The following is a 24,592-nucleotide window of genomic DNA, read 5'->3' as shown; positions in this document are numbered from 1 at the left end:
CCCTTCAGTTTGAAGCAAACAGCAGCAGTGACTCATCACAAGGCTTTTTTTTTTTTAAAAAAGGGGATTTCCTACTGAAGTAAAGCACCAATGAACATCACAGGAGGCAAAAATCAAAGATCACAGTAAAGAGGGAGACTAAGGATTCCTCAGGGAGGCAATATAACTACAGAAAAAAATGGCTTTTATTTCAGCTGGAGGCTCACAATCCAAACTGGGTTTGTTCTTCTGAAACTGAAATGAGACACAGCAGAGCTTGAGGCTTCACTCTGAAACCTAGCAGAGCCAACACAGAGCTGTTTACAGCAGCCAGCAGTGGTTTTGGAGCTTTTGATTCGTTCTGGATTCTGGCAGAGACAGAGCCATCACACACATCTTCAACGTGGTACCTGACACAGAACTAGGCTTGGTTTAACTGCTGGACCAGGCAGTAGAGGGAAATGCTATCATTCCACAATACCTGGGCTCCTTCCATGAGTCACAACCAAGCACTCTGCTGCTTTCAGTAAGCATGAAGGCCACTTTCAAGTTACTGTTTCTAGTAAAGATAAACTTCCCTCCACAGTGAAGGCAGGAGAGTGCTTGCAAACTACGTGGGCTGTTTCCTACGTGGGCTGTTCCTATGAAGGAGCTGCCTCCTGCCTTGAGTACAGATGCCAGCCATCAGGATTTTTAGTAACTGGGTGTTGCCCAGTACGTGAGGTTTTCAGAGCACTGGCACACCAGGAAGTCTTCAGTGGCATCTCGTTTTTGGGGAAACGACAGCAGGCAGAGCCTGAACCCAGTTCTGCCACTGGACCACAGTGCTACCTCACCAAGTCACAAGTCCTGTCTGCTTCAGTCCAGGAGAGAATGACAGCTGCCCAGCTTCATGGCCCTCCTGCACTCAGCCAAAACAAGAGCTGTTTTAGGTATCAGCTTTGTACTAAGCTTGGCTACAAAAGTTCTAATTCTTCACTACAGAGAGATGGAAACTGGAGGCAACACCAGCAGGCCAGTCTGTCTTCTGCCTCTGCCCTCTCCCTGTGCTATCTGCATGCAAAGAAAACATCACAAAACTGAACAACAATTCAAATATCTCATTTTCAAGTGCCAGGCATGGAAAGCAAGAAGTAAGCAGCAAGTATCAATATACATGAATTAAAAGGAAAGCAATATAAGGGGTGCAAAACAGCTTCATCTCTCCACAGGAGCTGCAGAAGACCTGGCCAAAGCCTCCCCCAAATTGTTTGTGTATTATTAATTACTATATAAATTAGAGTTCAAACTCACCCCTTTGTAAAGCTGTTATTCTTTGACAGTAGAATTTTGTGGAAAGCCTTTGAATAGAAAAGGTTCTCTGGACTGACTCATAGATTCAGGTGTTAGAGACCCCTTTTTACCTTTCTCAGGCTCAGCTGGTCCAGTGCTTCCATCTAGGGAAAAGTCATGGAAACAAAACACTCTCAGTGGAATCAAGGACAACAATTAAAGGACTACTCACACAACTCCACAGAAGCCTGCAGTGGCTAAGGGAGGGGTAGAAAGCCAGAGGCACCAGGCATTTAAGGGAAGGAAAGGCTGAGTGTTTAGAGAGAAAAAAAAAAAATCACTTCAGCTGAGCTGTGCTGGAAGACAGCCCACAGCATTTTCTAGAAGTCTCCAATTCCTTCTTCTCAGTCAGTAAAGGATCAAGCTAAATTTCCATTCATTATACTTATGCACAGGAAGAAAAAATACTCTTCTGAGCAAGTAAGAAACATGAAATCATTTTCAAATCTCTTTTCTATTCTCTTTCCCAAATTGTCTTCATGTAGCAATTTATCTTGCTACATCTCCCCTGCTATAATCTCCACACCTACAAGCCCTGCAATAAAAATTTATTTTTATTTTGTTTGAATTATTTCAATTTGGTTCAAATTTTTCTAAAAAACTGGTCTGTCTCAAAAAAACCTGCTCTGTTCCCCCAGGCTTAGCTGGGTTTCATCTGCTGACCAGTATTTTGAAATGCCAGATGGGTGAAGCTGCAACCAGCATAGAACTTCAAGAACATAAGAGATATCAATTTTTTTACATCCTCTACAGGAGATTTTGTTTACCCCCAGACTTCACCATCTCCACAAAATGAGAGCAAGCGATAGGAAAAAAATCTTTCAACACATCTAGCCAAAATAGTTATCCAGTATCACTCAATAGGAGAAAAAGATCTTACCAGTAGGTGAAAATCACTAGAAGCTTCTAAAAATGAATTATTGGATATAATGAAATATCAATTAAAGTTCTCTAAATACTCATTTTTGAACAGCATTTTTAAAATTGTTTGGGATATTTTTCCTGGCCAGTTTTTCCTCAGAACATCAAACCTTTACCAGGCAGGACCATGAGCTGCGTACTGAGTACACCCAAATCATGCCAGCTGCAACTGATTTGCAACATCCCCATGTCTCATTGTTTCACTTGAAAGTGAATCTGAATATGTTTATTTCAACAAGTTAAATTTTATTTCTAGATAATATTACCTAGATATAGATTATATGTATACATCTACAACGGTTTAACACCGCAATGGACTAAGGAAGGACAACTTCACCATGAGAAAGTTTACCTGTATAGTTTATTTTTAATTATAGGTGAGTGCAGTGCTTTAAGTGCATCTCACTATTCGGGCAGCTATTTGCACAAGCCTTGCAGTTTATTCCTTCCCCAAAAGAGTTGAAGACGATTCCGTTAAACATCCCACAAGGTGTCACTAGAGATTCATCAGCCAAAATACTCCTCGAACGCCCTTCCCCATCCTTGCTCCCCCTGCCTTGGAAACACGCTAGGCAGCTTTGGAACGGGATCAGCAAGAGTTAATGCCTCAGCAGGAGCGTCCTGGTGCAGCGGGGCCTTTCAGCTGCAAGCAGCAAGGCGATGATTTGAACAGTAAATGAACCGAGTACACACAGATCAATGGGAAATGCAAACAACTTCAGGCATCAGCTTTTCATGAACTACCTCAAAAATTCACCCTAATACAGAAAAATAAATCAATCGTCAGCTCTGTCTCAGTTCCACACTAGTGTTAGAAAGGATGGTTTGTCTCATTTTGTTTTGATCATTCACAGTTCCGTGACCATCTTTCACACCTAACCCTGAAAACTACACACGTCTTGCAAAAATCTGCTATCAGATATAATTACGTGCTTGCTCCTCATTTATAGTTATCATTAAGGCCCCTTCTACTGAACACTGCATGAACATAGGATGAATTCAAAACTACTGTGCTGAATTTAAAAAGAATGTACTCCCTACCACCCCCCTGTATTTCCCTTTCTTGAAAAAAAAAAAAAAGACCCAAAAAAACCAGACCAGATCTCACTTGTGAGAAGGGTTGCTTTAGCATTTGAAAACCATCTCTGTTGCAGCTCTCAGGCAGAAATTACAATTCAGTATCTAATTTTTCATAATCTCTAAAAAACAAGTAGTATTTGGAGCCTTAGAAGATGACATAATTACTCACAGGTGACCAGAGGCACGGCTGACTCAGTACTCACCTGCTCCAAGTACACCAGGTGTAAGGACTTACCTTGCCTATTGCCTGGCAGACACACAGCTGCAGCACATCTTCCAGGTACGAAGTTCCAGGAGCATTTGAGACCTCCAAAATGTATTTAAAAAACCAGGAAGGAATAACATGGCTACTCTGTAAGTTTACTTTGGAGAGGAAAATACCGTATGCCAAGAAAACTAACTTTAATATGTTCCCAAAAAAACCAAAAAAGGCAAGCCAGTGTTTGCCTTGTTTTTCACAAGCTTATAGAATATTTCCATTCAAAAGAGCTGATTACTGTAAATTCATAAAGGTCCTTTGCCTGTTCACGTTATTTTGCAAACAAATCACTTTTGTGACTATGTCCTTCTATGCTCCTCTCCTCCACTAATTAAGTGGGTTTATTCTACTTCAGACTTTATGAACACACATCAATACCTCACTGAAAAAATATTATCATTCCGTGAGCAAATTATGAAAAGACTTTCCACTTTTTTTCATGGCTTGTGTTACCTTGGATAGTCAGGAGTCCTATCCTCCATTTACATTCTTAAGAAGAGCAAATAATGTTTTCATTTGTTCTAGTATTTATGGAGCCTTAAATCACTATGGCAAGACTTGTATTTTACAGATGATCTTGACAGGCTGCTAAATTTTTTTCCCTGCACAAGGTTATTTTTTGCTTTTTTCCAACTTTGACAGCAAAGTTCTTCCACTCCCCTTGAGAATTTAGAGTTATTTTCAGTGTGCATAAAATGTTTAAATGGATGTCTGTGAAGACCGTAACAAAAACAAATCACTTTTTGAGACTCTTTATATTTTTAAGTTCACCCTTTAGGAACTGAGATTTCTCCTGATTGCTAATAAATAACACTTTTTTCTCTTCCCTTGTAATTTCCCCTTTGGCTTCCCTCTACTATATCCCCAGATTTGGGAAGAGGGACGCCTACAGCTACAGGCTTTTTAGTACACTCAGGGGAATCTGGGAATGACTTGTCTCAAGGATTTCAGAGAACCTTGATCTCTATTTTTTTTTTTTGTAGATCTACTCACTAATTTGTATTTCACATGCTCAGCTTCAAAAACAAGAGACCTAAGAGTGGTATTCATTTGTTTTGGCAAGCAAGTTTGCAAAGCAAAAGGGATGACTTCTAGATGAAAATTTAACCATCTGAGATACAATAAAACCAATTTTGACTGGGTTGTTGATATCACTGGTCCTCGTTCATTCATGAGCTCCAACTGTTTTTCAAAGCACTATTTCACAAAGATAAAAAAGAAATCCAACACCTCTCTCCATGTTTCTCCCTAACCCTAGGGAAAGCACTCTATCAAACCCTTACCAAGATAACTCCCCAGGGAGGGACTGGCAGAGCTCAGCTTTTCATGTGCAGCGACGGTGCCATCTACAGCCCAAGCGAGGCCACAACCACCCCACCGAGCTGCTGGAGCCACAGAGAGCTTTCCCATGGGTTTTTGCCACACAGCTGCTCCTCCAAAATTCAAGTCTGCCTGAGGATGAAACTTGAATATGATATTTAATACTGATATTTAGTAGGATATGTTTTATACTTTACCCGTGGAGACACTAAATATTTTATAGCTGTTGATTCTCAGGCTGCATGGTTTTTAAGAGTCTTCAGTTATGGACTGAACTCATTAATAGCTAAATTGGGTGTTTAGATGATGTTTCTATGGAAACCATGTGTTAGAGGCAAGAAGCAGAAGAACATTATATTTCTGTTGTCACACACACACAAAAGACACTGCACAGAGTTGTCAGGCTACCAGAAGAAAGTTACTGGACCTTTTTAAAAGCCATAGTTTAGCTGTCATCTGTACAATAAAGACTGACATCTATGCTTGTTATTTCAAGCAAAAAAAACCCCAACTCTCCCAGTGCAGCTGGCACATTACTGAGAAGCTCCACTTCCTAGGAATTAGAAATTTGTAAAGTCAAAGAAAGAAATATTAAAATGGAAATTTGTCAATAAGCAGCCTGAGAAATAACATTTCAATATATAAAGTCAATTCAGAAATAAAATATACACATGCAAGCCTAATGTAACCAGTACTGTGGGCAAGGTCTTTCCAAGGGTGCCTGAAATAAGGACTGGAAATGCAGTTTGTAATCTGATAATCAGACTTGATGGAATAAACATTCTGAACCACAGGGCCGCTTCACTTTGGTTTCAAAATTAATTACCTGGTTATTCTAATCTGTATAAAAGAGATAAGGTCACAAAGAATTGCTTCAGGGAAAGCAAAACGGAAGAAAAAAAGGAAATAGTGAAAAAGTAAAGCAAACCAATGAGATAAAAAAAAGGGGGCAAGGCAAATGGCAGAAGTCAAAGCTCAGCTTCCTACTAAAACAAGATTAGTTTTTAGGAAAAGAGGGATCTTCAGCAAACACATGTGCAGAGTTCAGTAACACCATGAAAGCAGAAGGGTCCCAGGGATGCCAACAAGCAGAGCAGCCCTGATACAAGTTGAGAAGTATAATTCAGCCTCTTCCCACACACTCCAGGCAGCAGCTTCACCTCACCCTGCACAGCAGAATCTGGACACTAGGGAAAGACACCTTAAAAAGAAATTAAGAAGAAATTTTTTTTAAAATCCCAAACATACTGACCTTTTTCAAGTAGAAAGATTGTTTAGGATTTTTTTTCTAAAATATTTGAAATTTTTTTCCCCTCCAGTGTGATGGATCTGTAAGTAAGTGCACTTCTGCTTTATTAAGTCAGTGAAGAATTTATTTGTCAACACTGGAAAATACAGTTCAACCCTGACTAATTTTTGCTTGAGCAAACTGTTGAGGCAGAAAATGAAATTAAAATATTGCACCTGTGATACCACAGGAGAACTATCCCTTATGCTGCAGCAGTTCTGTGTCCATACATTAGAATATTTATCAAGGTGGCATAAATGCAAATAGCAAGGATGCCTATTTCAGATGGGAAAATGAAATGGATTTACAAATCAGATCCCAGAGCACTGAAAAAGCCTGAAAGTTTTCTTATGCATTTCCAAGATGTAACAAGAGATTTATGGAGACTGTGCCATAAATTTTAAATCAATTAATTAAGGCTTTGCTCAGGAGCATGGGGAAACATGGTGTAAAACCATACAACTTAACAAAGCATGGAAAAGATTAGAGATAGAGAAAAAAAGGACCATGTGCAAGGGAACCATAAATTCACCTGAGGAGAGTGAGTCCTGAGAAACCCTGGTGAAATTAACTTCGAAAAAATTAGTGATGGCATTGGAAAGAGCAAATGAAAACTAGAAGGCTGTAAAGAGATTTCAACAGAAACTTAAAAAAATAAAAACATTTTCCTCTAACAAGTGCTAATGTAAAAAAGCTTTTCAATGCAAGCACATGTCATTTTAGGACAGGGTCCCTATCATAAACTAAATATATTCCACAATATGTTTGGGGAGAAGGTTTTATGATTATTTCTCCAAAGAATAGGAAATTAGCGGAAGTTTCAGCTTTGTGGGGGGAAAAAAAAAAAAAAGGAAAATGCAAGGAAATAAGGGCTTTTCATAGAAAGCTTTGTATTACTCCACAGGAGGCTGAGAAACAAAATCCAACCTTTTTCAGGCAGCAAGACATCTTTTCAAGTCTTGGTTGGCATTTTAAGCACCCTACAGGGCAGAGATGCAATTTGTAGAAGTTTGTTTGTATCTCTACTAGATTTCTTCTTTTATGAAAGCATTAATACATACAAATACCCTTAAACCTCAAAAACATCCCTGGCTTGTAGGACAGCACTTTTGTAGCAAAACAAACATTGTGAGCCTAACTTGTAGGACTGTGAGTCTGTATTTTTTGGAATGAAAGGAACCAGGTTTTACTGCTTTTGACTGAGCAGGTTTTGTTGTACTTATGTGGACGAGGAGTTGGGGGAAGATTAAACTCTCATAATAAACCAGCACGTCACCCTTCATCTCAAACCACACCAGAGCAGTTAAAATAACTTCATAATCCATCAGCTTCACTGGAGCTTCAACAGAGGAAGTTAATGATGGCATGAATGTCCAGCAGTACTCCTGGAAGCCAATTTTGAGGGGTAAAGCAGGACTTGGAGTAAAAACAGAAATAAAGAGATTGTTATGTCATTGTTTCTGAAGGGCTTTACCCAACCTAACCTCTTTAGTGTGTATTAAATCCACATTTACCTGTCCCCTCCTCAGGCTGGCGAAGCTCCTGGTCCCTTCCACTGCTCCCACCTGGAGAGGCACCAAAAGGGCAGCTTCCTCTCTTCCCAGCCTTTTTCCCTGTGCACTGAGATGCTGTTCTGTTCACAGATCTGCTCTCTGAATACAGTTCCTAAACTCTCCCAACTTTGCTAACACTCCGATCAACTCTAATTGATACAAAAATATATCTTGCCATGATTATCTTGCTCTCCCATCTCTCCAAGTCAACAGCTCTACTAAATCCTTTTCTCTACTTTTTTTTTTCTCCCCTGAGAAATAATCATCTAGATGTCCTCTGCAATGTATTTCTCTGATCTCTAAGGTGTCCCTTTCACTCTGCTGGATCACTTGTTTCAATGGCTTCTGCCATGCCCCAAGACTCTGCCAGCAGCACATGAGCTAATCCTGTCATCAGCACACAGGGCTAACACATCTCCAGGCTGAGAATTTATGTACTTACTCCCTGGATGCAGGCACATCACACATCTCTGCTACTTTGGCCATCATTGGCAATTGGTAATTCCTTGGAACACACTGACATTGGATTTTTTTTTAATTGCTACTGTTACAATTACTGAGAAGGTTTACTCCCTTCTACTCACTGTTTTCCTTGTTAATACTCTGGTATAAGTTGAACAAGCTGACACTTCTGACATGTCTTCCTCATCCATTCAGTTTCCAGAGTCTCTGTTCAGTTGAATGTGTCCTTTCAGGCTCCTGTCTTCATCAGCCTGTCAATCCCTGGCATCATCTCACTGCAACTTAAAGGCTTAGCCCCTTGCAGCTGAGAATAAAAGAAGTTCCTCTTTAATTTTATCAAAGACATAAGTAATTGCTAACTAACATCATAAAAAACTTGAAGAAACATTTTCCCATAAAGAACATGACAGCTTTGATAGATATTCTGTTTAGGGAAATGAGCGTGGTTATTTTTTATGTTCTCTGATAAATTCATTAGCCAGGAATATTTTTGTCATCAGATGAACCATGCAATTCTGTCACTGGAAGATGGAAATAAGCACAGGCAGGCTGAGGGACAGCAGGGCTTCTCCTGGTTTGAAGCACTCACAGCCACACTCAGGGTAGAAGCCACTGCAAGGGATAGGCTAACCAGCCTGGACTCAAAACTGACACACTTCAACAGCACCACTGGTTTTGTTGGCTAAATCAAAGCTGAAGCTCTGGCAGGTTTAAAAAACATGGGCAAAATCCTGGTGGTGCTTATGCCAATAATGGATCTTTTATTCCCTGCAGTCAGGACAAGATTACCTGGCTTCAAGACAACTACTCTGTCAAAAATGCACAAATAATATAATTACCATTAGGAACGGTATAAGAACTGTCTTTTGTATTTTGGTTTATATTTAATCTAACCATAGCCCCACACATCTGTGCTGAAATATTTATCACTTCTCCTCTACAAAGAGACTGGACTTCCACTTTCTCACCTTACTCTGTGAAGTCCTTTAAATCACAGCTCTCAGGATTACAGGAGCAGCTGGCACCTGTAACAGGACTGGAATTGCAACACTAAAGAGGCACAGATAAGCTCACATGAATCTTTAAACAAAGAGAGACTCAAAGTGAAGTCTACAGCAGATATCCCCTAGTGCAAAACAGCACCAACAAAGCCATAAAGGAACTTTAATGAAAACAAAATGAATACTACAGCAGTTATTCATTGACACAACGTTTTATGAGACAACAGAAGCAGGGAAGACAAAACAAAGACAAAGATACTTGGAAGTTCTGGTTAAATGTCTGTTAAAATCTGTCACTGAAATTAGCAGTGCAAATGAATCAATAGCTTAAAATAAATTAGTTTTCAGTCACAGATTCTATCCAAACACATAGTTCTCACCATCAGGCAGTTAAACTTTCCATCTGCTGAGGAAAACTATGATAATAAGCTCTTGATTCCTGCCCTCAGGACAAGTCAGGAGCTTTCTGTCACTGCCCAAGAGTGTATCATATAGAATATAAAAAAACCACATGTAAATAAAGTGTGTCACAAACCCATTGCAATCTGTAGACATTAGAGAAGAATCAGATTACGTCCAAATTATACAAGGATATTTTACCCTAAGTTGTCATTTACAATGAAGTGTAAAGTAGCAATGTAAAAGAATCTTAAATTGACTGCCAAGGCAGCATCAAGGTCCCATAGGTGAGGCAAGGAGTGACAGAAGAGAGCACTGACATTTTACAGGCTGTTAAAGGATCCAACCTAACCTCAGCTGGAGTGGCAAATTCTGTATTTCAAGGCCTCATTTATGGGATCCCAGTGTACCAGTTCAGATCACACTTCTCCCCCAGTCCCACACTTGCAAACATACTTTTGCAATTTTGCAGTTTGGCCCACTGAGAGCAAAAACATTTAGAATTCCTATGGATATCAACCCCACAATTTACAGTGAAGTCTAAAATAACAAAGCACTGGCCCAGTTCTCAGACAGCAAACACCACCCTTTCAACCTGAGAGTCACATGTCCAAGCATGACCGGAAGTTCAATTCAGTGTTTACAGACCACACCTCCTGCATCTGCACTTTCTTGCACAGCACTTTATCAGCTTCTTCATTTTTTCAGAAGAACAATGCAGTTTGCAGGACAGTACAATGGCATCTAAATTTGTACCCAAGAATAAATCTGTAAAAAATAGCAGAGTAATTATGCATGCATTGCTAATTACTAATATGCTTTCTGTTAACGAAATATGAACATGCATGTGGTGTTTAAATCTTTTCAGAGTCATATTCTGGATAACTCTTTCATATTCCCTTTTTTTTTCTGAAATAAAATTGCATCTCAATCTCCATCTTTCCTGAACTCAGATCTGAAGCTGCTCTGTCCTCAAAGCTGCAGAAAGTAGATCTTACAATGTCATCCTCATGTCAGACTTCCAAATTGTCCCAAAAAGGTGCACATTCTCTCCATAATTCCTGTCTTCTGGCATTCAGCTGTGTACAGTCCAGACACACAATAAATGGAGCAAACAGCAGTTGTTTTGTTTACCTAAAGCAGAGCACAAATAAGCCCTAAATTAGGTCAGGAATAAATTATTTTTTTCTCCTGGAAATCACACAATGTTGTTTTCCAAAGTTTTACTTCTTGTCATAAAATAAGCATTACATTTTCTCAGCCACTATGCCAACATTACTAGAATCCACACATAATTTTCCCCCCTCATTTCAGCATGCAAAGCAGCAAACTCTTTTAAATGGCTTATTGAAATGTTCATAAAGAGAATGACTTCTCCATTCCCAAACCCCTTGTGATGCTACTGTCCATTTCCTACTGCAGAGTGCACAGTAAGTTCAGAGCTGAACAGGACCAGGTGCCTTTTCAAATTCCTTTTGGAAGCTGGCTGATCACAGAACTTGACCTCGATGTTGCCATCACTGAATGCCTCCCTCCTGCCTTCGTCCGAATCCATGGGATCTTTCTGAGATGCACCTGGCTTTTGCCTCCTCATGGTAATTCCTGAGTTCCCAAGCTGCCTGCTTGGGGATGTGTTGTCTTTCACAATGCAGAAGCAGAGGGCAGACAGAAAATTTTTCTTGAAGTTCTCATTCATGAAAGCATACACAATAGGGTTGCAAATGGAATTGAAGAATCCTATGATCTGGACAATTGCAAAAATCATTTTGATTGTCACATCATCATACTCCTCCTCAAAATTACCTGGACAGGAAAAGAGAAATATGCTGTAAGTACAGAATGTCATAAATGCTTACTACTTAGCCTGTTTATATCCAGTTTGGCATTAGATGTTTTTCTGTAAAATGAAAAAAAAACCTATGCTGGAGCTTCTTAACATTAGCAATTGAGTTTCATCAACAAGATAAAATCAAGAACTATCACACAGTCCTGCTTTGTATGCAGGTAGTAACAGAATCAAAAGAAAGAAAATTTATGAGCAAAAAAGCTGACTGGCTGAACTATTGATTTATCTGCTACAATCTTATTTGTGATGGGAGACAAAGAAACAGCTCCTGCCTTTAGCAAGTAGAGTACAACTACTAAAAATTTCCTCTTGTTCCTGCACATAGGCTGCTCCAGTATCCATGGAGGAAGTGGGAGATGAACAGTGCAAGACCCCAGAGGAAAAGGCAAACAGCAAAAAAAGCCAAAAGAACAAGCATTGAGGGCATTTCAAGACAGTTTGCAGTAAAGAGCACCAAAAAACTCTAGCTGTATTCTTTGGGTACCATCACTGTGATGTCCAGTATTTATATTTCCAATATGCCTACCTCAATAAAAGTAATGTTTCCTTTTAAGTTTAACTCAAAACAGTTAAATTAAATGTCATTTAAAACTTCAAGACATTTTATGCTCAGAAATAACTTTTACCTTCCAGCCAAGTCCTTTTTAACCTTTCAGCAAATGAGGGCAGCATAGCAGACACGGTAAGGAAAAAATCTACACAGAGCTGCTCACTCCTCTAATACTCCTGTTTTTCCTTTTTTTTAATAAGCAGAACATCAACCTTTCCTTGCAGAAGGTATTCTAGAGCTGAACGCTGTAGCATCATTAGCTTTTCACAATATCAAGTTCCATTACTTAAAAAAACCCCAAAATCCCGACTTTATTCTACGAGACACGGCAGGTACTCACTGTACTCCATCATCATGTGAATCACATGGAAAGGGGCCCAACAGACTGCAAAGAGAAACACCACTGTCACCATCATAACAATTGCTCGCTTCTTCTTCCTGAAATTGCACCAAGAATTCCACACTGAATCACTGGGAACTGGCTGGCAGTTACATATCTCTCTTCATGTTAGATCTGTGACTGTGTTCTGATGGCTGCAGATTCAAATAAAACCCTCAAGGAAAGCTCAGAAGTACACAATCCTCTTGGAAAGAAAAAAACGCATCATCATATAAACTAGCAATTTATTTCTCTTTTTTGGGACAGCAGAGCACTTTGCAGCATGACATTAGTATGCCTTGCAAGCCATTTTCAACTATTCAAGAAGAATAAAAAAGTCAGGAAAAAAGCTTTCTACAAGTCAAATTTCCAAGTGCATTTTGCTTACAAACCTTGATATTTTAGACATTTCACTCCCATGAATGGTTTGAAGAACTGAAGCATCTCCCACTCGTTTCTTAATCCAGAGTTCATAGCCAATTTTAGTGTACAAAAAAAGCATCAGCATCAGTGGAAGAAGGAAGAGTATAACAAGAATAAAGGTTGTATAGATCTTCTGATAAATGGGACTGGCCCATTCTTCCAAGCAAGAAACATGCACTTTTTCATACAGGAAGTCATATTTAACCTGTAACAAATGTAAAGAAGATGAGTCACTAAGGTGTTTATCCCAAGTGTAAAACCCAAACACATTCAGATATTCCGTTTTTAATGGAACCAAAATTCAACAGATTTTTTTCTTGAGTGTGACAAAATTCTTCCAAGCACTTGTCCACATGAAATACAGGGTTTGATCCAAATTGACAAAGAGAGGCTGGGAGATGCTCTGATTTGCACTTCAAGGAGACCTTGGCTACACATTTTGCAAGTAAAGATGGATGTATAGAAACCTCACACTTAGCCAGTTTAAAAACCAAGAAAATTATTGACATTCAGACTCACAAGCAGCAGATTCTGCCAAGCCTCCTGCCTAACCTCCAAACGTGTGCGGTAACTCATCAACTATAATGAGCAGCTAATTAATTCTAAACTAAGCACAGTTTTTCCAGATCTTGGGGAGCACTGTGGCATCCTGAAACAGCAATCTAAGCCCTCTATTTCTGTGTGCCAGGCGCCTATAAACCAAAGGAAAGCCAGAGTGGAAGCCACAGATTTCTGTTCTTGGACTTAATTAGGGAGAATAGGCATGACAAGTCCCTGCTTGTATTCCCTCTTCCACAGTGCATGCAAGTTCTAACCCTTAACCTTCCCCAGGCTGGCACACATAACTAAAGCTCCACCTCCCTTATCCCCCTCTAATTTCATAGGAGTTGATTCAATTTCACCTAAAGGTATAGGAAGATCCAGCAAGGACTGAGTTTAATAAGCAAATCCCCATTTGACCTAACCTACCTCAAGCCTTTGCACGTACCACATGGGCGACCCAACAATGAGAGCCAGCAACCAGACTATGCCTGTGAACAAATACATTTTTTCACACTTGGTCCAACAAGCAGGATTTGGTATGAACAGTTCAACAGCTTTGAAAAGTCAGACAAGGTAGAAAACTGCAGCAAAGAACAAAGTTTTCTATGAGGCATTCATCAGTCAACACTCACATCAATAACAGCATGCTCTTTTGACATCAACTTTGTCTCTCAAACTACCACAATGTATGGATATTCCACAGGAAAAGCACTTAGTCTGCATAAGGAGCATTAAGTAAATCTCTTTGTGTAACAATGGAAGGATCATTTCCCTGTGACATTTCTTAAGCAGTGTTTGTACATTTTGAACTTTTCTTGAAAAAAGGAAAAAGAAATGGCTGCTAAAGGTTTATCATTGTTAAGTACATTTTTGACTTCAGATCCTAAGTCCCTTGTGAGAGTTTTGGCTAGTGAATGCTTTACTTGTAGGCACTACCCTTGAGCTATTTTATAAAGGTCAATTAACTCTGCCTCTGAATCACTGGTCATATCTGTGGATACCACGCCATCCTCACTGAAGATCACTTCCCACACACAATTATTGGAGATGCTTAAAATCTTACCAAGCATCGTGAAAGCTCTTTTATTGGTGTACTGCCACTTCATTTTTAGGGGATGCACAATTCCCTGGTGTCTTTCTACAGCAATGCAGGTCATTGTAAGAATCTCAGTTACAATAGCAGTGGACTGAACAAACGGCACCATCTTGCAAGCAAAGGCACCTGCAATAATCAGTAAAACATGCAACAGTTATTAACACTAGACTCCATTACTAAAAATAACAGACCAAGATTCTTAGATTCATTATAACATCTAACCTGCTGAGTCACCTATTTAAGCCATTTGTCAAATGCAGCTCTGCACAGCTGTTCTTTATTGTAACCATCTGCAAAGCCAAGATTTCTAAGGACGTATTCACTCGCCCTGTAACCAGTCTGACACTTACTCCTATTTCACTTTTGACCAAGTCTTCCATCATCTGTTGTCAAACATGCCAAGTTACAGAGCCATTTATTATTTTTTTCATTTTGGCAGATTACTCTCCAGTTTGTGAAAGTCTGAGTGTTACCTGTTTAAAAGTTTGCCTTTTCTGCTGCTGCAAACGCATTCCTTAAGCTCGTTTATATATCACTCTGTGTGTACATTTCAGCATTTAATGCATCATCCTGTCAAGTGAGATATATAGAGGAGGAGGCAAAAGAGGAAAAATTCAACCTCTTCAACATCCTTCTGTTCTCCAAGTCTCCCTCTCTGTTGATTACCAAGTTATGATAGCGCCACTGTGCACAACAAATGCAATTTCCCACCTGCATTTTCTAAGTTGTACATATTCCTATTGTGTTTATGCAACTTCAACTTATATTGCTGCCACAGCTTTCCAAAATCCATATTCAATTCTTAACCTATTAGTCATTCTCCATTACCCATTCTCAAGTCCTAGCCATCTTAGAAAGTCATATAAACAATTCTGCAAAAAAATTAATGCCCTTCCCAATCTACTTCTCATTTACCTGTTTTTTCACCCTGAGATAATTTTCTCTGCCCGTATTTCCACAGTTCCCTTACACTCTTATAGTTCAGTATCAGCTATTCATTTCAGCAACAGTCAGGGTTATTGTCCTTACTAGACCATTATTTATACCTTACTCAGATATAATCCATAAACCCAAAACAGCCTAAGAACTATCTGATCCAATTTTCAGTCAAGCTTTAAGATGCTATGGACACCTTAAGCAGTAACAGCACAGAAAACAGAAAACAAACAGAAAACTCCAAAACCTTAATCCTACCTTCCATGAAGGGAACAAGAAACAATGAAAACTTTTACCAGGCTAGAAGCCACTCTACCTTACAAGAAGGAACTGGTTTGTTACTGGTCTTGCCAATTCTAGTTGCCCAAAAATCCCTTTTTCTGTGGCTCCACAAAGGAAAGGAGAGGACAAACAGCAATGGTTGGAAATTAAGCACTTTTCAAGCACATATTCAACACCAGCAACACGATGGATGTGCACACAGGTCTGGCTTAAACCAGAATAAAAACACACCATGCAGCCCAGTTTCAAGCTCCTCGAATGAAATCTTAGCATGGTCAGTAGGAAATGCATGGCTGAAGGTGCACTGGGCTGCATGTCTGTTTTTCATCCAGTATCTACTTTTCCAGGGCATCAAGAAGAGCAAGACAAGACATCTTCATATGCTGTATCAACTGCAATTTATAAAATAAAATTCCCCCTGCTCCTTCCTTGGCATCAGTGATGCCTAAGGAAATGCCTCATGAAACAGAATCAATATTTTACTAACTCAGCATCCCATCAGTTTCTCACTACACCCAGTACAGAATGTGCTGCACATACAGCACCAGACCCACTCTATCAAATTTATATCCTTCACGCAGTGGGCTTAAACTTCTGTTGTGAGATAAAACCAAAGGCAAGCTCAAATCCTACCTACTCTGCACATGGCAAATGGTGAATGTGACCAAAGAGTCGGTTTTACATTTTTGCTTCACTATGTTAGAAGGGACTCCTGCTACAAATAACAAACAGAAGAGCCAAACTTGTTAATGAAATGTTTAAGTTCCTGTTTCACTAAGGAAATGAGTTCAAGTCCGAGTGCTGAAGCTGGGGGAAAACCGAAAACAAGCAAAGAAACAAAAAACAAAGCTAAAAAACCAACTCAAACTTTTGCCATAGGCTATTTCTTACAGTTTGAAAAAGACCAGACTTAAATTAAATACACTTGAATTATATCTGCATTACAGGGATTTCCCTGAAATGCAGTACTCCTCCACTGAAGTCCCAGCATCCCAGGGTAACCAGCTGGTGCCCAACTATTCAAAGAACAAAGGGAACACCCCAAATGGGAGAGAACTCTCAAATTCCCAGATGCTTGTTGGTTTGGTTTTTTTTTTTACAGAAGTCTTCTCACTTTCTTCCCAGCAACCACACTGCCAAAGAGCACGGACTACCACTCACTGTGCCTTGAGCTGAACTCCCAGGAGAAAAGGCTGCAAAAAAACCCTAACTCACCTTTTGAAGACAACCACACAAGAAGTAAACACTTAAACTATACAAAAGTAGCTAAAAGCAAAAGTCTACATAATGCCTGCAGGTTGAGCCTGTTGAGCTGGACAAGTGACATGTGCATTTCCAGAAATGGGAAGCAAAAGTTTTTTTTCCATTAGACACAGTTGGCTGGAATAGAAACACCTGCTCTGAGGCACACAGCACACACTTTGGAGACTTGGAGGCCACAGAAAAACAGCCACAAAGTTTTTATATGAACAAGCAACACCATGATATTTTCAAATGAATAATAGGTAAAAGCTAGTCAAAAAGCATCTACGTATCAAAAGTAAAAACAGAACAGAACTTCAGTTTCCCTGAAGCTTCTGATGCCACCATGCACAGGGTCTCTGAGTGTCACTGTTATCAACAATATAATATCCCTTCAGGGCTCTTGTGCTTGCCCTGAATTGTAACTCACTACACAAATGCTTCCCATTTTCTGAAATGATGAGACCTTCAAGTGCCTTGAAATTCAAACCTCCATCAAGGTTAAGAGACTGTTAAGCAAGGAAGTCAACCCTCATTCACAGAAGTATTTAAAACAGATTTGCTTAGGGGAAAAAGAAAAAGAAATAAACTGTTTACAATACCAGGGCCAACTGAAGAGCTACCAACTTCAATGGAATTCTGCCATCAGCACACCTGAGATCCATCCACCATCCTTACTGTGTTTGAATGGGATTTAATCCTGAGTCCTTGTACTTGGCAGAATAATGAGTGTTCTTCACATTATGCCTCTTCTTAGTATTGAAACCCATAGTTTTATTTACAAATCTATAGCAGCCATTCCCAACTACTTTGACAATTACTAGAAACTTTCTCCAGATCTTTCAATAATTTAAATTATATAACTTATGTTTTCAAATTACAAACATTAACAGGCCTTTACACATGGAAAATGAAATTTACTGTGAAATAAGGTAATTATTTCAGAACAATGCATGCACATTTCACTTAATATTCAATCCATTTGGGTAGAACTGGCTTCACCTGCAGCAAGAAGAAATAGATACAGCCCCATTCTCAAGTGTCTGTTAGTTCAAAGCCTCTTATGGAAAAACTGAGAAAAAAGTGCCAAATTTCATTACAAGGAAGACATGGTAAGTTTTGAGGAAAAAAAATAATTATGCTACTACATCATAGTAAATACAGTGAAATTAAAATAAGACTGAGATAGGCAAAAAGCCAGCTGGGTCAAACAAATACATTAAAACCATTTCAAGGGAATTTTCACATTTGTGTTCAGACATAACACAGAGTAACAGAAGATTTTAAAGGAATATACTAGCTTAAATGTTTGTTACAATCCAGCTGACAAAAATGTGGCTGTTTGGAGATTATATGACTGACAGACAAACACAAAGAATAAAAGTCCACTTCAGTGAGGTTCAATCAAGGTTATTGAAACCTCACTCTCTCAGTTTTCCCCGTGCTGGGTTAAAAGCTAAAATGCTGGGATCACCTCAAAATCACTGGAACTGCATTAATTTCTGCACTGGTGGCAGTACAGGAAAGTGTTGACTCTTCTGAATAATTTAAATAATGATAACACTTTAAATAATATCTTAAGTATGTATCAAAATGTTTAAATTTCTACTGTGTTAGGCTTTCAGAGAACACTTCCAAGGGACTGTTAATCAAGACAGCACTGCAGCATCTAAAACTGACTACCTTCAACTGGGAAAGAAAATCATTTGCAGCAGAACACCGGGAATGAAAATAACTAACTGCTTCTCTTTTTCAAGAGGCTTAAAGTATTCCTCATGCACTGCTTGCTAAAAACTGCATTGATTATTCAAGCAGTGAATAGTTTTCCCAACAATAACATATTCAGAGACTGCAAATAAAAATGGCATTCCCGTAAGCGCTTTATGCCTTCGTTATCGGACATGGTGCCTGCAACTGTGATTTAGTCATTTCAAATATCACTTCTTTTATCAGAGTTACAAAAGTAAAAGCCTGAAACCCTTCTCTGATAAAAGTCAAATTGCTCCTTCCTCTGGTAAAACACTGTTGATCATGCCCTTGCACTAGAATTTCTATCACAGCTTGTAATGAGCTCTCTCCACAGCACTTGAAGCAAGCAAGATGATTTCTCTCATATTTTGTAACTTGGGCAGTACACATCAGTCATCATCACACAGATGATATCCCTAAGGGTGTTGCATACCTGGGCAATGCATTGTTTTACATCAGTTCTTGGTATAGCTGCAAGATTTAGTTCCCATGCCTCAGCGAGGAATGTTTGTGTGTTCTCACACAGGGAAGTTCTAAGGTAACACACTGCTGGACACACGACATTTGCTAAGTAAGAGAAAGCACCTTAAAGACTCAGCTGGGTAGAAAGTGTCAGTTTTTCACCAAGCCTTTAGAGAAGAGGAAGCTGTCACATCACCAGGCACCAGATGTGACAGCAACATACGGAAGACGCACCCCTCTCCTGAGGGGCAGCTGGAGGACAGACAAGATACACGAGGGCACCTCAGCATTCAGGAGTGCCTCAGATGACTCACTGCTCTCAAAGTGACAGGCAAAGTCACCCTCTGACACCTGTCTTGAGAATACACACCCCAACTGGTAAGATGCAAAATTCACAAGGATGTAGGACGGTGCTGGCTGTATTGTAAGCTCAAGATGTGCGCTTATCTTTCACCAGAACTGATTAGACAACATTAAATTAATTCTCCCGTTGGCCCAGGCAGTTCTGTAAAGACAACACTCAGCTAAACAAGCAGTGTCAGGAAACAAAGCAACTCTTGTAATATTTGACCCAGAGACAAAAGCCCAAATTTATCTTTAATAGCGCTGTCATCAGTAGGACAGGACCACTACTGCTGCCTCCCACCTATGACTACATGACAGCAAGTCCTCAACTGCTTCAGCTTGCACCAAGACAAACTACTGCTGCATGCATCCATTTACTCCCACCTGAGCTCCCTTTTCATCCTTCTTATCAATAAATATGATCCCAGAGATCATTTATGACAAAGCCACGATCTTCATTTTCTCCTGAATTACAGAGAGATGAGAATGCTGGATTTTCATTCAAAGCTCCCCATGAAATTACAGCCATTTCAGCTGTGAAGTTTAAATTGGGAAATTAAATCATATACTGTCACTATTACACTCACACAGCTACACAGATTCTTAAAGACATCAGAGAATCAAAAGCAGGACTGGTTTAAACCTATTTTTAGTCAATATGGTGCTGCTTCCAGTTGTTACCCATAAAGAGTTAAAGGGTCTGTGTTAATGCTGCTTGATCATCAGGCAAAGTGAGGCACACTGAGATTTTTAACTGCAGGTGAAGTTGAGTGTGTGAGTGAAAATACTATGGAAAAAGTCACAGCTTCAGCTACTCTGAAATTGTTGCTGGTTTTTTTGTTTGCAGTCCTCTCCTCCCCTCTCCCATTCTTCTGTGAGTTTCAGAAGGGGAAGAAACAAACACACATATACAAGCATGGAAATAAAGAACCACTTTAAGTACAAAACATACACACCTCGGTTCACATCACCTAGTACAGATGCTTGTTTCAGTGATGCAAGTAAACCAAGATATAAAATGACTAAAGGCTTAGAATTCCCAGTCAATTTCTAGCATCAAGTGTCTCAGGATGCACCAGGATGCTTTGTCCACCAAGGATACATCGCAAGTCAAACCACCTTTTCCATAACAGAGTTGGATCTTGCACTACTCAGTGATGTTGCATTACAGTGGATGAGAATAAGATTTTCTCAGACTCCAAAATTAAAGGCAAAAGGCATATTAAACCAGTTAAGCCAGTAAGGAAAAGACTCCTCCAGAACTGGCAGGCTCTGATTTGCAGTACAACTGTCAACACCACTCACGCTTCACCATGTAAGCATCAGGAACCAGATACCCTTGGGATACCATCAGTTCATGTATTTGTTTTCCTCAATTTTACTTCACACCCCCCCATCCCCCAGAGTAAAGGGTTAACACCATCCATGATATTACTTATTATGTCCTCCCAACACTGTGTCAGTTCAAGGTAATGATTTCACCAGATCAAAAGACCTATGGATTCACTTGTACTTAAAATGCTCTAGCAAAGCAAAGAGGGCAGGCAAAAAAACACAGTAATCCCCAGGGAACAGTGTACTTTAGCTGTCCAAACACTGAATATCTGAAGAGATTTCTTGTAACTATGTCAGACCTTCTACATTCTCTACTTCTAGATGTTTGTCAGGCACCCTCAGTAACAGAGTGTAAATAAAGACTGTTCCACATGCCCATGCCCTATCTCCTGTAATTCAGCCCACACAGAGGCTTCAGTTGATTCTGAGCAGATATTTGGTTAAGCTGCCAGATCAGAGCCTTCCTTAGGCGAGAGAAGAATCACAAAGGTTATCTTCCCCAAAACAGCTCATAAGAAAACAGCACAGTTGTCCTTACTATCAGTAGTCCCAGGAGCTTGGGATTCATCATTTCTCACTGAAGTTTCTGTAATAAAGCCCATTTCTCACACGTGCTCCAAGTCTCCTCTGACCTGTCAATTCCCACCCAGCATTGTAGTCTGTGGGAAGTTCCGGAATTAAATCTCCACGTTCTGAAACCTTCACTTTTGTCTCCAAACAACAGAAACACAGTAAGCCTTGGAAATTGAAATATCAATGCGTCACTTTATCAATATCTTCATTGATCATTCTGATATAGTCTGAAAAATGTTTTAATTTGTGATTGTACAAGATGTTGCCTGTTACTTGCTGCAAAACCACCCCTTTTATTTTTCTACTTATAATTGTCAAATTCTGTTTAATTAAAAAAAAAAAAAAAACAAAACAGGAAAATAAGTACCATATACAATTCTACTGCACCTTTCTCTGCTTGCTTCTTACTACTTTGGAACTAGGATGCATAGAAAAGGGAAAAAATTCCTTCTTTCTAGGCATCAGGGAAACTTTGCCAAAAGGTTCTTCACATCAACAGGACTACACAACATAGCTCCCAAGAAAAAAATGAATTAAAAAAAAATGAAAGGATACATTATTTCAGCATAAATTCTACACGTTCCCTCAGTCACCTGTTCCTTCAAGGACATTCTTTTTTCTCACAAAAGGTTAAGGAGGACTGTCTCCGAGCTGACAGCTGTCAGAGGAACTTAAGCGGCATGAAGACTGATACCTCACTTGCCAGCCAGATTTCATTACTAAGCGAGAAAAAAAAAAAGAAAAAAAACCCAAACAAAACAACACAAACCAAACAACAAACAAAAAACCAAACAACAAAAGCCAAACAAAAATAAAAACCAAACAAAAATACAAACCAAAGAGAAAGTAGTACGGCAAGGCTCCCTGGCCAGCTCCACACAACGAACCGCTTCCCACACGCACACCGCAACTTTGAAGGAATACAAGCAGGAAAGCACACTGGGTGATTGGAACATAACCTGAGGGAGGGAGGGAGGGAGAGGGTAACCCTCGCAGGGGGCGGGAAGGGAAAAGGTGCCTGACTGAGGGCAGGAAGGGTCCCTCAGAGAAGGGGGAACGCAGGTCCCGGCGGCGGCGCTGCCCCCTGCCCGCAGCCCGGCCCGGGACAGCCCGGCCCGGCCCCGACACCCACCGCCGAGCCAGTTGGAGGAGATGTTCTGCAGCATGGTAAAGGGCACGCAGAAGAAGGCGATGAAGAGGTCGCTGAGCGCCAGGGAGCAGATGAAGATGTTGGTGACGGTCCTCATGGCTTTGCTGCGGGTCACCACGTAGAGCACCAGGCAGTTGCCGAAGAGCGCCAGGGCGAAGATGAGAACGCAGATGAAGACGAAGGCTACCTTGGTGCGCCCCGGCAGCTCCGGGATGTACACCAGCGGCTGCAGCCCGTAGAGAGCAATGAACTGCTCCCGCGTCACGTTGTTGTCCCGCAGGAGCTGCGCGAACTGCTCCGGGGTGATGTTCAGGGACCGCATGGCGCCCGCTCGGGGTCCGACACCCTGCCCTCAGCCGCCTCAGCGCCGCCGCCCGCGCCCTGCCATGGCCGGACCACTGCCCCTCCGGCGCTCGGGCGGGCCGGACCCCGCGGTGCGGCGGCGGAGAAGCAGCGCGCAGGGCCGGGAGCAGCCCGCGGGCTGCGGCGGCGGCTCCGCCCGGACACAAACTTGGAGCGGCGGCGCCGCCCGCCCCGGTCCCGGCGCTGTGGAGCGGGACGGGCGCGAGGCGGCCTCCGTGAGGAGGGAGCGCGCGGGGAGCCCCTCACATCGCCGCCCCTCACTGCAGCGCCGCTCTCTCACAAGCCCTCACAGCGCTGCGAGCCGCCCCTCGAACCGCTGGGACTCCTTCACAACTGCCCCTCACAGCGCTGGGAGCCCCCTCAGAGCTGCCCCCCTCACAGACCCTCACACACCTGCCCCCTCACCGCGCTGGGCCCCCCAATCTCCCACTGCACTGGGTCCCCCTCAGAGCTGCCCCTCACATCGCTGCCCCCCTCACAGTGCTGGGACCCCCTCACTGGTGTCTCCCCAGCCCAGGCTCGAAATGCCCAAGGGAGGTGCTGAAACTCCCAAACCAGCCTCTCCTCACGTTGGGATCAGGCTGAGAGGGAAAGGAAAGAGATGATGCTGTGGGGAGCATGGCCTCCTGCGTGAGGGGAGGCTCATGCCACCCACAGCAGGTCAGGCTGCTGCTGTTTCATGCCCATCCCAAACAAGACAGCACGGGGATTTTATCTGCCCTTTCAGCCCCCCTTGTACGAACGCCACAAAAAACTCAAACAACTCCCCAAAGCTCAAATAGAAAAGTAGTTTTCTGCACTTCACTGAGCGGACAGGAGCTCGTGAAGACCCCTTTCCCAGCAATACAACCACGCTTGCCAGAGGAGATGTGACCGAATTCCATCCCACACAATCTGTCTGGCAAGGCTATGCAGGTAAGGTCATGGAGGCTACTAAGGTGCACTCAGCTAAGTGGCTGAAAAAAAAAAAAAAAGTCTCTGCAGTTTAAATATGAATAATAATGATAGTTAATGTCTAACAGAGGGACCAAGTTGAAAATATGCATTGATTTCTCTTCCAGCCTAATTTAAATTGCCCAGTGCGGCTTTCTCACTATCACAAGTAATATCCCCTTTTTACGGTATTACATTGAATAGCAACAATTTTCTTTAATCAGTCGCATAAGAAATTACTAAAAAGTATCCAGAGAAGGCAATAACAATATGAGAGCCTGTCTGGCAACACTTCCTACCCTCATAGAAATAGATGTTTCATAGGGAAACCACATCACCAAGGAGAATGCTGCAAAATTACATTTTGTATAGAATGGATGCTCCATGGCCTGGGTACATAATTTTACCTGTACAAGGGAATGTCTAGAAAAGCACGAAGAAAAGTCTAGCAAAAGCTGGTTTTTTGTAGAGTGTCTGGGTTGCCAAGGAAAACTGGAGAAGGAAGTCTTCACCACCAATTCCTTTTCAGCAAAATAAATATGCTCAATGAGACCAAAGGTATTTTGTGCCGTCTTTGGAAAAAAAGAAATTCTGTTAAGTGGTAATCAATGGAGAGAAGCTCCAATGCCTGCACTAACCTGTGCTGCTTCAGTCCTCCAAGTGCTGACAACCCTCTCTTAAGGTGTAGGTCCGTGGCAAAGACTGTCTTTATTATCCCGTGGTCAGAGGAGATGTCAATTTTCTTGGGTGCAGCAGTGCTGTGCGTTTTCCACTTGAGACCAATGCCATCA

General features: G+C 41.1%; 2 protein-coding genes across 8 annotated transcripts in view; both read right to left on the bottom strand.

Annotated features, from left to right (window-relative positions):
- TNIP3 (TNFAIP3 interacting protein 3) overlaps nt 1-9,277 on the bottom strand; it is a 56,304-nt gene extending 47,027 nt beyond the window's left edge. The window contains exons 1-2 of one of the 2 annotated variants that reach the window (XM_041412190.1): nt 9,163-9,277; nt 8,317-8,498 (exon numbers count right to left, since the gene is read on the bottom strand). In XM_041412190.1, the coding sequence (XP_041268124.1) occupies nt 8,317-8,385 (69 nt within the window). In that variant the 5' untranslated portion in view covers nt 8,386-8,498; nt 9,163-9,277. Of the gene's footprint in view, nt 1-1,272; nt 1,337-8,316; nt 8,499-9,162 lie in introns of those variants that run through there. The other variant, XM_041412191.1, reaches the window with a different exon arrangement.
- Nucleotides 9,278-9,375: 98 nt separating this feature from the next.
- QRFPR (pyroglutamylated RFamide peptide receptor) lies at nt 9,376-22,988 on the bottom strand. 6 transcript variants are annotated; one of them, XM_041412184.1, is made up of 9 exons: nt 22,488-22,988; nt 22,192-22,314; nt 14,399-14,557; nt 13,762-13,823; nt 12,762-12,997; nt 12,331-12,428; nt 11,099-11,397; nt 10,593-10,728; nt 9,376-10,362 (listed from the first exon to the last, which is right to left on the bottom strand). In XM_041412184.1, the coding sequence occupies exons 1-8, from the start codon at nt 22,825-22,827 to the stop codon at nt 10,603-10,605; spliced, it is 1,443 nt and encodes a 480-aa protein (XP_041268118.1). In that variant the 5' UTR covers nt 22,828-22,988; the 3' UTR covers nt 9,376-10,362; nt 10,593-10,602. The 6 variants fall into 6 exon arrangements, with proteins under 6 accessions (XP_041268118.1, XP_041268117.1, XP_041268120.1 ...); XM_041412183.1 differs by having other exon boundaries at nt 9,376-10,728; XM_041412186.1 differs by lacking the exon at nt 22,192-22,314 and having other exon boundaries at nt 9,376-10,728.
- Between the last annotated feature and the right edge of the window lie 1,604 nt (nt 22,989-24,592).

Source organism: Onychostruthus taczanowskii, unplaced genomic scaffold (genome assembly GCF_017590055.1).
Source record: "Onychostruthus taczanowskii isolate IOZ18803 unplaced genomic scaffold, ASM1759005v1 scaffold38, whole genome shotgun sequence".
NCBI lineage: Eukaryota > Metazoa > Chordata > Aves > Passeriformes > Passeridae > Onychostruthus > Onychostruthus taczanowskii.
Note: the sequence above shows the minus strand (reverse complement) of the source record. Positions and strands in the feature narration are given on the sequence as shown.